This window comes from Hevea brasiliensis, chromosome 8, assembly GCF_030052815.1.
Source record: "Hevea brasiliensis isolate MT/VB/25A 57/8 chromosome 8, ASM3005281v1, whole genome shotgun sequence".
Taxonomy (NCBI): Eukaryota; Viridiplantae; Streptophyta; class Magnoliopsida; order Malpighiales; family Euphorbiaceae; genus Hevea; species Hevea brasiliensis.
This window is the reverse complement of record NC_079500.1, coordinates 24,534,162-24,547,017: the sequence shown is the minus strand read 5'-3', so window position 1 is coordinate 24,547,017 and position 12,856 is coordinate 24,534,162. Positions and strand designations below refer to the sequence as shown.

At 34.1% G+C, this 12,856-nt stretch overlaps 1 protein-coding gene across 1 annotated transcript; it reads left to right on the top strand.

The window, feature by feature from the left end:
• The first annotated feature begins 7,051 nt into the window (after positions 1–7,051).
• LOC110645102 (DNA-directed RNA polymerases II, IV and V subunit 3) lies at positions 7,052–12,359 on the top strand. The gene is made up of 3 exons (XM_021798141.2): positions 7,052–7,584; positions 7,670–7,907; positions 11,773–12,359. Exons 1-3 carry the CDS (start codon positions 7,139–7,141, stop codon positions 12,043–12,045), a joined length of 957 nt encoding a protein of 318 aa, XP_021653833.2. The 5' UTR covers positions 7,052–7,138; the 3' UTR covers positions 12,046–12,359.
• Positions 12,360–12,856: the final 497 nt, after the last annotated feature.

Sequence of the window (12,856 nt, the reverse complement as noted above, 5' to 3'; positions counted from 1 at the left end):
CCATTGCTTTAGACTCAGAAACTCTTACAACTTCATGTCAACATATGTGTCAGGGACTCATTTTTGTCGAAATTCCCTTAGAAAATCAGACCATGTGAGGACTAGAGTCTTAACTAAGTTGTGGGAGATGGTTTTCCACCATTCATAAGCATCCCCTTGCAGTAAAGAAACTGAATACTCAAATTTCAGTTCTTTTGTGCAATGTAACTTCTTGAATACCCATTCCATTCTTTCAATCTATTGCTCTGCCTCTAGTGGATCCACAGTACCCTTAAATTATATTGGCCCAAATTTCATTAGTTTGTCATACTGCCTAGCTGGAAGCTGTGGTTGTGCTACTGGGGTTTGAATTGGGGCTTGGGTGGGCATACCTCCAGCCATTTGTTGAAACAGTGCAGCCATCTGCTGAGCGAACTGAGTAGGAAACTGAAGCATTGGAGGAGCTGGAGTGGCTGACCCACTCACATTCTAGAGAGCTGAGGCTTCCCTCGGTGCCTCAGCCTCAAGAGACTGTTCAACAGAATGATCTCCTTCTTCCATTTTACTTTGCAGAGATTATCTACTCCCTGACAACAAACACAAGGAGGGTTATCTCCATTAATTCATATTCATGATGTAAATGCATCATATGTATCAATTAAGGACACTTGAGCAGTTGTACTAATCAAAGAAAATAATTTAAATACTTAATTCAAAACTCATTCAAAACTTGGCTCTGATACCACTAAAACATGTCATATCTTACCCCTCCGTAAGGCATAACATAATCTCATAGTATACCTAATGAATTACCAAACTTCACCTACTGATAACTCATTAAATATACTACAACAGATTTTAAACAAAATTCAATTCATTTTAAAATGAAAAGTGATGTTAAAACATTATTAAAAGGCCTTTAGTTGGAGTATATGTCATAAACAAATATTTTTGTAAATTTGATTTTCTGCAAATTTTATAAAAATTTCTGCAGAGTGCTGGCCATAATTTGAGAAAACAGTTCTTCAAAACTTGAAAAGAAAGCACTTTCAATAAAAATTTTCTCAATCTCAACTTCAATATTCCTCAATTCAACACAATCTCAATGCATTTTCAATATCCATCAATACTCAATTCAAGACAATTTAAAATAAACATCAATTTTATTTAATGTGTCCAATATAAATACAAAAGTCTAAATTTTACAAAAAAGAAAACTAAATAATATCATTACAGATTATATTATACAACTGCTCAACTGGTACAAAAGATACATATGAACAAAAATATTTACATCAAACTAAATGATAAGGGTATAACTAATATACCCGTAAAAAAATCCTCAAGCTATGCTTTTGTCACTGTAGCAGCTCACTCTGCTACTTTGTCCTTTCCCTTATCTGCGACAGCAAATAAAAGCTATCGCTGAGTAACTTTTACTCAGTGGTGCACAATAAAAATTTAAACTTGTTGAACATAAAAGTATACATTAATAACACATATTTAAATCCTTTCACAATCACATTTCATGAAATTGATATCGACTTTTACAATACCATTTTATCAAAATAATTTATAAATCATAGTATTGCCAATCAATACACAACTTAGACCATGACACAAAATTTCCAATCGATGCCGTGTTATACACCACGATAAGGCAATCTCAACCTCATTAATCGAAATCAATGAGGGAGGTGGCTAACTAGCTATATGAGTACTCGTCCAATCTCAACCTCAAACTGGGAATCTAGAGAGGGAGGAATATAACCAATCTCAACCCCATAAATAGAGGAGGAATACAACGATACTGTCATGCTAAGTGTGAATCCAAAACCAAATTCAAAATCATATTATTCAAATATTTCATGCAAAACACTAATCAATTTTAATTTCAAATTCACATTTACAAAGTAGGCAATACAACATTTCTCAAAGCATTATTTAGCATAAATTGTTTCAAAAGTGTTCAAATAATTTTCTAATAGTAAACCAAAAGTAAAAAGTTATTATGCACAAACCTCTAATGAGTTGTCTCTCTACCTTGACTCACTTGTTTTCTATCATTTCCAGTATCTTTTTCTACTGAAATACACAATTTAAAGTATTTTAATATTCATTCAACACATTTCTCATAATGGATTCAACAATTAAATTTATACATACTAAATTTTCCTTATAAGTTTCCTCTAAGGGTTGAATTCTTTGTATGTGGTATATTTATGGTTACTATTTCTTTGACCAATTGGTCAAAATATTGACTTTCTCATACTAAATAGGTATACTAATTCTAATCATCCTCACATAACACATTTTAAGTCACATTTTTGTTGGCATTGATTGCCAAATTGAATTCAAAATATCCTAGGAGGAATTACAAATTTTCAGTTTTGGGTCACTTGATTTTACTGTTCCATTGGACCTTCTACAATAGAAATTTGGCCAATCTTCCTTCATCAAAGTTGTTCCTTAATGTCTTAGCTTTAATTCCATTTTTGAGTCACTCCATTTGGAGTTTTGTAGCTCAAGTTATGCTATTTCTAATATGGTTGGCCATATTGATAAAATCCAGAATTCTGGGCACAATTCTGGTTCTGACAGATTTGAGGGACCAATTTTAGTTGACAATTTGACTAGGGTATGGTCAGAATTTGGGTTTGTGTTCCTCATGAAAATTGTTCTACTATGTCTAAGCTTTCCATTGGTATAAAAATCAGGTCATTTGAATCTTTCTACACCAAGTTATGACCATTTGAATAAGTACTGTTCATATGATCAATTCTGTACAGTAGCAGGGTGTGTGATCCGAATTCAACCTAATTTTTCACCAACTTAAGTTCAGTTTTAGGGCTAGGTTTCTACATGAAAATTGTAGCTTTGTGACTTAATTTGCATCTTCAATTGGCCTCACACTAATTGGAACAACAGAATTTTAGTTATACTCATTTGAATGGGCATGGGTCAAGTCGCCAGAATTGACCCTTACACATACACCATTCAATTTTAGTTTCAATCATTCAATCACATTCCGATTCACACCAGTTGACCAATTTAAGTCTCAATTAGGTCAATTTGCATCAATTCACCAAATCTCCAAATTTTCCCCTAAATTTTCAATTGTCAAGAACCCTAATTTCCCAATTGATTAATTCATACCCAATTCACTACACTAATCACTTCCACATGCTTAGTTAAGCCTAATTACACACTTAATTCCATTTAATTCACTTCAATCACACTTTCCTCTTGGCTGGCCGAAATTCATGGGACTCCATACTTACATGATTTTTTTTCAATTTTGCTAAGTTAATTCTACTTATTCAATTCCCTCTCTATACATATTACTTAATTTAAATGGAAAGAAAGACTTACCTCACTTGATGAATTTCAATCTTCTTAAATTCTTCACTTTTCTTCAATTTTCTTTCTCCCAATCTCCTTACCAAGACCCAAAAGCAAGTTTTGATTAAGGAAACTAGAAAAATTATGGCTAAAATAGGTGATTATTCAAGCTCAAAATGAGCTTTAATGATGGATTTGTGAAAGAGGAAGAGAGAGAGGGGGTGATGGCAATACAAGGAAGGAGAAGACTTTCCTTTTTTTTTTTCGTTTTATTTATTTCCTTTTATAATTATCCCATAAAAAAATGCTTTAGTTAAATATTAAATATATTTGGTTTATGACATCATGCTTACATGAACATAATGATGTCATAAAGCTTTATTTAAATTTTCTTTTTCTTTCCTTCCACAAACACTTCTTCATTTCTAATATATTTTTCATGAATTTAATTTTCTACATTTAAATGAACATTTAGGCCATGAGTCACCTCTAAGGGTGAATTGACCGAATTGCCCCTTACCGGTCTGATCCGTTTTCCAATAACATTAAATTGCTTCCGGAACCCTGATTCAATTGTTTGACCTTGTTCCCAACTCTTTTATGGAATTCTCTCATTTCCACTAACTTCGCAATTATCACAAAGCCTGGGGTGTCACAATGTCCCATACGAAATTAGGGCATCAACTAATCTCGCAGTCACTTCCTGGTTCGGTCACCCATCGCTGTGGTCTCGGCTCATTTAACCTTTTATGCTTTGTTTTTCTTATTTGTATTTCATCTTCATTTAGTTGTTGTTATTTTTCATTCATGGCTTTTCTAGATGACTTAAATATGATTTTACACATCCCAACTGTCCAGGCATGCACTGGTCATCGAAACAGTGGAATGTACGAAACTACTGAATATAGGGGTGTTACAACTCTCCCCCCCCCCCTTAAAATAAATTTCGTCTCGAAATTTTACCTGGGGTTAGTCTCTGAAAAACTATGGGTGCTGCCTCCTTATATCCCCCTTGCGTTTCCAAGTAGCTTCCTGGCCTGAATGATGGTTCCACAACACTTTAACCAATGGTATCTGCTTGTTTCTCAGTTGCTTCACCTCATGTGCCAGAATCTCTATAGGTTCTTTCTCATATGTGAGGTCTGGATTCACCTCAAGTTCCTCAACGGGTAGAACATGAGATGGGTTTGATCTATACCTCCTCAACATAGACACATAAAAGACATTATGTATCTTTTCTAACTCTGGAGGTAGTGCTTATCTGTATGCCAGAGGACTCACTCTCTCTAGAACCTCATATGGTCCAATAAAGTGAAGACTCAGTTTCCCCTTTCTGCCAAATCTCATAATCTTCTTCCAAGGGAAAATCTTGAGGAATACCTTGTTACCCACTGTGTACTCAATATCTCTCCTCTTCAAATTAATATAGGACTTCTGTCGGTCTGATGTAGCCTTGAGTCGATCTCTGATAAGTTTAATCTTCTCCTCTGTCTGCTGAACAATCTCTAGGCCTATCAGCTTTCTTTCACCTACTTCATCCCAACACCGAGGAGTTCTATACTTCCTACCATACAAGGCTTCATATGGAGGCATCCCGATGCTTGAGTGATAGCTGCTGTTGTAAGCAAACTCAATCAAAGGCAAGTGTGTGTCCCAACTACCTTCAAATTCAATTACACAAGCCCGTAGCATATCCTCCAATATCTGAATCACCCTCTCAGACTGACCGTCTGTCTGTGAATGGAATGCCGTACTGAAATTCAATCTAGTTCCTAGGGCTCTTTACAAACTACCCCAGAATCTAGAAGTGAACCTTGTATCTCTGTCTGATACAATAGATACTGACACTCCATGAAGTCTCACTATCTCATAAAGATACAGTTTAGCCAATCTGTCCAGGCTATAGTCCATTCTCACAGGCAGAAAGTGAGCAAAGTTGGTTAATTTGTCCACAATAACCCATACTGTATCATGATTCTTTTGTGTTCTCGAAAGTCCCATCACGAAGTCCATTGTGATTCTTTCCCATTTCCACTCGGGTACTGGCAGTGGATGTAGCAAACCAGCTGGCACTTAATATTTTGCCTTCACTTGCTGATAAGTTAGGCATTTGTATACGTACTCAGCTATGTCCTTCTTCATCCCATTCCACCAATAATGTTCTTTTACCCCTCTGTACATCTTAGTGCTACCAGGGTGCATAGCAAAAGGAGAATCATATGCTTTCTTCATAATGATTTGCTTTAATTTCATGTCATTTGGAACGTACATTCTACCCTGGTATAGCAACAAGCCATCATCATTCACTGTAAAGCCTGGTTTCTTGCCAACCCGAGTCTCTTCCATCAATTTCTGATACTTTTCATCATTTTGTATAGCCGTTTTTATCTGATCAATCAACTCGAGTCTCTTCCATAAATTTAAATATTAAAATTTATTTTAATTTTTAAATAAAATATTTTAATTTTATATATATATATATATATATATATATATATATATATATATATATATATATACACATTAAAGAATATAACATATACTTATTAGAATGTATTTTTAAATTATACCATTTAAGTTTTCACGATATATAATTTCTTTTATAAATATTTCAATTTTTTAAATATATATATATATATAAATATATATTATAATTTTATATTTTTTTTCTAATAATTTATGAATAAATATAAAAATATAAATAGAGAATTTATGAATTAATTAAATTATTTTATAATTTTTATTTACAATAAGTAATAATTAATATATTAAAATTTTAATCATATTATAAATTTTATTTAAAAAAATGCGTATAAATAAAAATGCTAGCTCATAAATAATTTTACGTAATTTAAAGGTTTTTTTTTCAATCTTTTACAATTATTTTTTTTTATAATTTTATCATGATTTTAAAAGCTTTTTAACTTATAGTTACTGTTTATCTCGCTTTTAGTTAATTAAAATATTATAATTTGGTCATTAATTTATTTTAATTTTTATTACTCACTAAAAATAATAAATATTTAAAATCAAGCTATATTTTTTAAAACATTAAAGAAAATATTATAAAAAATAAGGTAAATGTTCCAAATGTTGCTAAAGAAAATAAAAAATATTATTCATAAATAAGAATATATCTTATTTACTTAAATATATATATATATATATATATATATATATATATATATATATATATATAAATAATAAATATTTAAAATCAAGCTATATTTTTTAAAACATTAAAGAAAATATTATAAAAAATAAGGTAAATGTTCCAAATGTTGCTAAAGAAAATAAAAAATATTATTCATAAATAAGAATATATCTTATTTACTTAAATATATATATATATATATATATATATATATATATATATATATATATATATAAAATTAGATTTTACTGATAGCTTTTTATTTAGATGTTTGCATAATTTTAGTTTATATCCTTATTTTAATTTTTTTAATTTTATTATATTATTATACTTGCCCTAAAAAAAATTGCTATTAATGTTAAAGTTTATTAATCAATTAGTATGAATTTTTTTATAAATTTTATATGAAGAAAATTAATTATAAGTTTATTTAATTTAAGTAGAATTATAAAAATTTTAAAACTTCAGATTTTTTTTAATTATTTTACTCTTTTGTTTTATATATTTCACTATTAAATCAAATTTATTGACAAAAACTATTAAATCAAATTTTAAAAATTCATTCATAGTTGTAAATTTGCCAGGCCCAGCTGAAGCCTCAGGTTTGGGGTTTGGAGACAAAACCCTGAAATTTCCTTCAGGTCTTCATTCGCACTGAGAGAAATGGAAGGAGTGTCATACCAGCGCTTCCCGAGGGTGAAAATCCGAGAGCTCAAAGACGACTATGTCAAATTCGAGCTCCGTGATACCGACGCCTCCATAGCCAACGCTCTTCGCCGTGTTATGATCGCCGAGGTCCCCACTATCGCCATTGACCTCGTCGAGATCGAGGTCAACTCCTCCGTCCTCAACGACGAGTTCATCGCTCACCGCCTTGGCCTCATTCCTCTCACCAGCGAACGCGCCATGAGCATGCGCTTCTCTCGCGACTGTGACGCTTGCGATGGTGACGGCCAGTGTGAGTATTGCTCAGTCGAGTTTCACCTACGTGCTAAATGTATCACTGACCAAACTCTAGACGTCACGAGCAAGGACTTGTACAGCTCTGATCACACTGTGGTTCCTGTCGATTTCTCTGATTCGGCGGGCTATGATTCCTCTGAGCAGAAGTAATTTAGGAATTCTTTGTTATTATAATCTTTTTTATTGTTTGGATATGTTAGTAATTTGCTTGTTTGAGTATTTTGTGTATAGGGGAATCATCATTGTGAAGCTTCGTCGTGGGCAGGAACTGAGACTGAGGGCCATCGCCAGAAAAGGGATTGGGAAGGATCACGCAAAATGGTCACCGGCGGCAACTGTAACTTTCATGTATGAACCAGATATTCATATCAATGAGGATTTGATGGAAACTTTGACACTTGAGGAAAAACAAAGTTGGGTTGAAAGTAGTCCTACCAAAGTGTTTGACATTGATCCTAATACCCAACAGGTTAGTTTGTTCATTTTGTTGTCTGTTTAGTTTAGTCTATTTAATACCACTTTTTCTGCAAATGGTGCATTGTGGGTTTGAATTTGTTGTATACAGTCTGTATTTAATTTTTAGTTCACAATTTTTTGAGTTGGAGCGTATTTACAGGATGCGTTTGACCTTAATAACTAGATAATCTTCACTGTTCTTCCGAGATAAAAAGGAAGGGAAAGGTGGAACCTAATTATTAAAGGCCCGCCTTAGTCACGCCTCAGGCTCAAGGCTCACCAAGCTGGAACCTATTGCCTTATGCACCTAGGCGTGCGCCGCCTTTGTTCCAGACACAAGATTTAGAGAGGCATATCTTTTTTATTTCCACCTTTAGAGAGCACTTTCACTACCACTTGATCTACAAGAATCCTGTATATTATTGATGCAAAGTTTTTGGAATTTGTATGTTGGCAAGCAATTTCATAGGTGGATTCACGGGGATGAGATAGGAGAGCATCAAGCAAGAAAAGGCTTTTACTAAATAAGGCTGGTTCTTCTAAGCAATTAAAGGGCTGATATGCTTTCATTATATGGGCAATGCCACTCTACTTTTGTAGATCGTATGGATGTAGAAAAAGCTTCTGATATTGATGAATTGGAAACATATCTTTTCCATTTCTATTTACCTAGTTTATATTTTTCTTTTGTGTGTTTTGGTTCCATAACAGGCAGCGGCTATCTTTCTTCTTCGCCCTTGTTTGCTTATCACACCATTTCTTGGTGTGGTTGGCAGTGGCCTATGCCTAGGGAGGCATCTTTGGCTCCATGGCCTCTCAATCAAATCTTGAAATGAATACACGACAAACAAGACAAGATAGTCAGATTCATCAAACACTCATTAAACTAGCACACCCAAGATCACAAACCTCCCATATTTCCATTTTCAACACTACTACTCTATTATTTTCTTTTTTTAAAAAAATGTTACATCCACACTTATTTGAAGATATATGCCAAAGGAAAAAGGAAAAGCATCGCATTTATTTGACTTTTATGGATTTTTAAACTTTTTTTTTTTGTACTTTTGTGCCTCACCTCGCCTCTGCGCCTCTGTGCCTAGGCTCCCGGACCCCTTGGCGCTTTAATGCACCTTGAGCCTTTAATAACTATGAGGTGGAAATCGTTTATTTACTTATGTTGATAAGAATAGCAGATGGCATTTTAGACCTTTGAAGTTTTTGAAGTGGCAGACGACCACACCATTTTTGTTAAATTTTTATGTTGTATGACCCAAGTTTAATTATATAATCTCTTATATCCTTAGATATATGAAAATAACATAGTGGATTTGTGGCTGTCTGCCACCTTATGATCTGTCCTTTCGAATTATTATCATTGGCATTGTGTGTATCCCACTACCTCATATATTAGGAGACTTGATCTATGAGGGTATGATTGAGATTCAAGGAATATTGTGGAAGAAAAATATGGATATTTTTGTACTCTTAGGATTTGTAGGTGTGTGAGTTTCTGTTAAAGGAAATAAAATATGGTTGTCAGCTCAAGCTTCTTATTTGAGAGACTCTGAGCGGTCTTCATTGTCCTCATATGCCACTTTATGAACATGTTTCTCATCATCCATATCCCCTATGCATGCCTTAAAAATTCAACCACAACTATTTTTGTACCTAATTTGCTGATTACAGGTCTCTTGTATTTCTCGATATCATTAGAAGCCTAGACCTTGATGCATTGATATAGTCATCAATGTGTATTTTTTGGGGGAAGGGGAGAAGAAGAGGGAGATCTTTTAGAGAGCAACATTGAATTAAATTGAGAGCATATAGCAGATACATGCCATTTGGCAAATTCTAGGTCTGTGCAAGCTGAACTATGCACGGATGGCAGAATTTGGGTGATATGGTGGATACCAATGAAAGTTAACATGTGCATTGAACACCTATTAGTGTGGAGATTGATCATTATTAGCCGTGATTTTAGGCTTGGTTGATGCTGCTTCTTTGTTTTTGTTAGTGAGGAAGTATCCATTTTGGAAACCCAAGACTAATTTAGTTGTATTCTATCTATCAAGCAGCATGTTGTAGTCTAAAACTAACTGCCAGAGGTAGTCCTTAGTTCTTGTTAGGGATTTTATTATATTTTAGTGTTTTATTAAGTTCCTGCTTGGACATTTCATATTTGGGAAATCTGGGATTTCCCTGTTAGTGTTGTTAAGGCAAGAGGCGACAGGTTCCCTATAGCCTTAGATTAGAGGCGAGGCGACAGCCTTTTTGAAGTGAGTCACTATATATATGTATGTGTGTGTGTGTGTATCATACTTTTAACTAGTCTAGTAAGTGAAAAGCATATTGAAAAAAAATATATATTATTTGCACCATATGTAATATAAGAGAAATGGAAAGCATACAAATAATAAGGTTATAGAAAGGAAATTAAATTTAAAGAAAAATTAATTAAACTCTATTCTATTAGGGTTTAGGGATAAATAGAAGAGAAGAGGAGAGAAGAAGGCTAAAAGAAAAAAGTTACTTTGAAAGAGGCGCCCCTCGCCTCCTGGGACTGGGGTGCGCCTTGCCTCTCCTCGTCCGGTTCCTTTAATAACACTGTTCCCTATGGTTGTTAGAAATGCTATTGTGCGAGTCCCATTAAGGAAACATGTTTTGAATCTTACGCTTTCTTGTATTTCCACTTTATTGGTTGGCTTTGGGTCCCTACATAAGAATCATTTTTTCCCCTCCTAGTGCAAAACTGCAAATCTCCTTCTGATTTCCCTCTCCTTCCCACCTCTTTCCGTAACTTCTTTATCCCAATTTTCTCCCTCTTATCCTTTTCATCTTTTTAATTCTGTTACACAATTGATTCCCTGAATTATGAGACTTATATCTGACATTGGTTTGGCATCTGTAGGAGTCTTGACAGAATTGCTGTAGGATTAGATATGTGTTGAGCCTGTAGCATGCGGTGAGTCTAACTGAGAAAATCATGCTCAAAAGCACATAGGTGCAGTCTGTGAAGGATTGAAATAGTCAGACTAATTGGTGGCTCATTTACGACAAATATGATTTCCAATCCTCAGTTCCTCACTAAGAAAGTATCATCTTCGTATTCAGTTTTCCTACATCACTCGAGTTCTATATTGTCATTCATGTCATAATGCTTTTCAACACCAGTATATTGATTTTATAATTAGATATTAACAACTTATGGTTGGAGTTTTTCGTAGGGTTTTGGATGTGGTGATTGCACAAAATTGTACTCATATATTGTGGGATTCTATATTTTATATGTGCCTCTTAGAGTCTTAGTGCTAGGTGGAAGGCTAGCATGTGCTTGTAACATTTTATACCGATCAGATCTTTATGGTTGTGTGACTTCAGCTTAGGGTTCGGTATAGAATTTATAGTATTCTTGACAGAGCTGCATTAAGATATTGATCAGATTAGATCTACAGAGTTAAATATCCTGCTGTGAACCAAGCAAGGAAATTTTCCCTAGAGCTTGGAGGGCCAACTTGCACCAGATTGAAAAAGTCATACTACCAAGTGGTTGAATTGTTATCCATTCTCAGCATTAGTTTCAATTCTTTCTTTTGTCAAGTCTACATGATTGATTTGACGTACTCATTTGGTTACAATTCTTGAATGACAAGTTTATTGTTTTCATTGTGGCATTGGTGATGTGTTGTTTTTTTGTAAAATATGCTCAGCACTAACGTCATGAGTATTTTAAAATTTTGTGCCGTTGATGTCTAAAACATATTATTTATTTCAGATCTTCTGTTTATGGTGACCCTGTTTTTGTTTATCTGCTAGGCTAGGCTGCTACTATCTGTAATTTGAATGGATGTGCTTATTTTTTGGCGATTATTTTCTAGGTTGTAGTGGTTGATCCTGAAGCATACACGTACGATGATGAAGTGATCAAGAAAGCAATAGCTATGGGGAAGCCTGGGCTTGTGGATATCCATGCTAAGGAAGACAGTTTTATATTCACAGTTGAATCAACTGGTGCAATTAAAGCTTCACAGTTGGTACTCAATGCCATAGAAGTCCTAAAACAAAAGCTGGATGCTGTTCGCCTGTCAGAGGATACTGTGGAAGCTGATGATCAGTTTGGTGAGTTAGGTGCTCATATGCGTGGAGGATGAGCCAGTTTGCAAATGGAGTTATCAGTTGATTAGTTTGTATTGGCCTATATGATGTTGATAACCCCCCATTTACTTTTGTCAAACTTAATTATCCTGTGCTAACTGCATCTCTTTCCTGCTTGGTACATCGGTGCATCTTTATGAGACATTAACTTCTACATACTCTGTGGGGCACCGGTTTTTTTTTTTTTTTTTTAAATTATTTTTGGATACAAGAGAGCAGCACTATGATATGCATAATCTGTGTGCTCAAACTTGGGATATCTGCCCACCTTCCCAACAATTCAATTCAAGCTCAAATTGTTTCTATTTTACCTCGAAATTATGTATGTTGTGCAAATTGTTGGATGGGATTCCTCTCAATGCTCTCATGTATTTTAGAGATTGCAAGAAAGGTGTATTATAGAATTATTTATGACTGAGTTTAGAAGACATACTCCCTCCTAGTATCTATAATAGAGTTTGATGACATTCTGTTTATTTTATGAACTAAACTTGTGGTGGCAATAACCTCTTGAACTTGCTTACAGGCCTCTCTTTCTTGCACGTTCTTTCTGATTTGTTCTTTAGACAGTTTTCAAATTTGGCACTACTAGTCTTCTTCTGGCAAAAATTTCGATGGAATTACATATGGTGTCCTTTTCCCATCTGAGACAATAAAGGGTTATTACAGAGCTTGTTTGTGCCAAGTAATCTAGATACAATTGTAGTATGTTATTTAGTGTATCTTGTTGCTTTGACTGTATAGGACTTGGGTCACTCTGATTTAGATTTATTATTATTATTATTATTTTGGCTTGGCGTGAGCTTG

Excerpts from the sequence above, each read along its gene's own strand:
- LOC110645102 (XM_021798141.2), top strand. The coding sequence starts at position 7,139 with ATGGAAGGAGTGTCATACCAGCGCTTCCCGAGGGTGAAAATCCGAGAG. Across the intron at positions 7,585-7,669 it reads TATGATTCCTCTGAGCAGAA|GGGAATCATCATTGTGAAGC; the intron begins GTAATTTAGGAA and ends TTTTGTGTATAG. Across the intron at positions 7,908-11,772 it reads TTGATCCTAATACCCAACAG|GTTGTAGTGGTTGATCCTGA; the intron begins GTTAGTTTGTTC and ends ATTATTTTCTAG.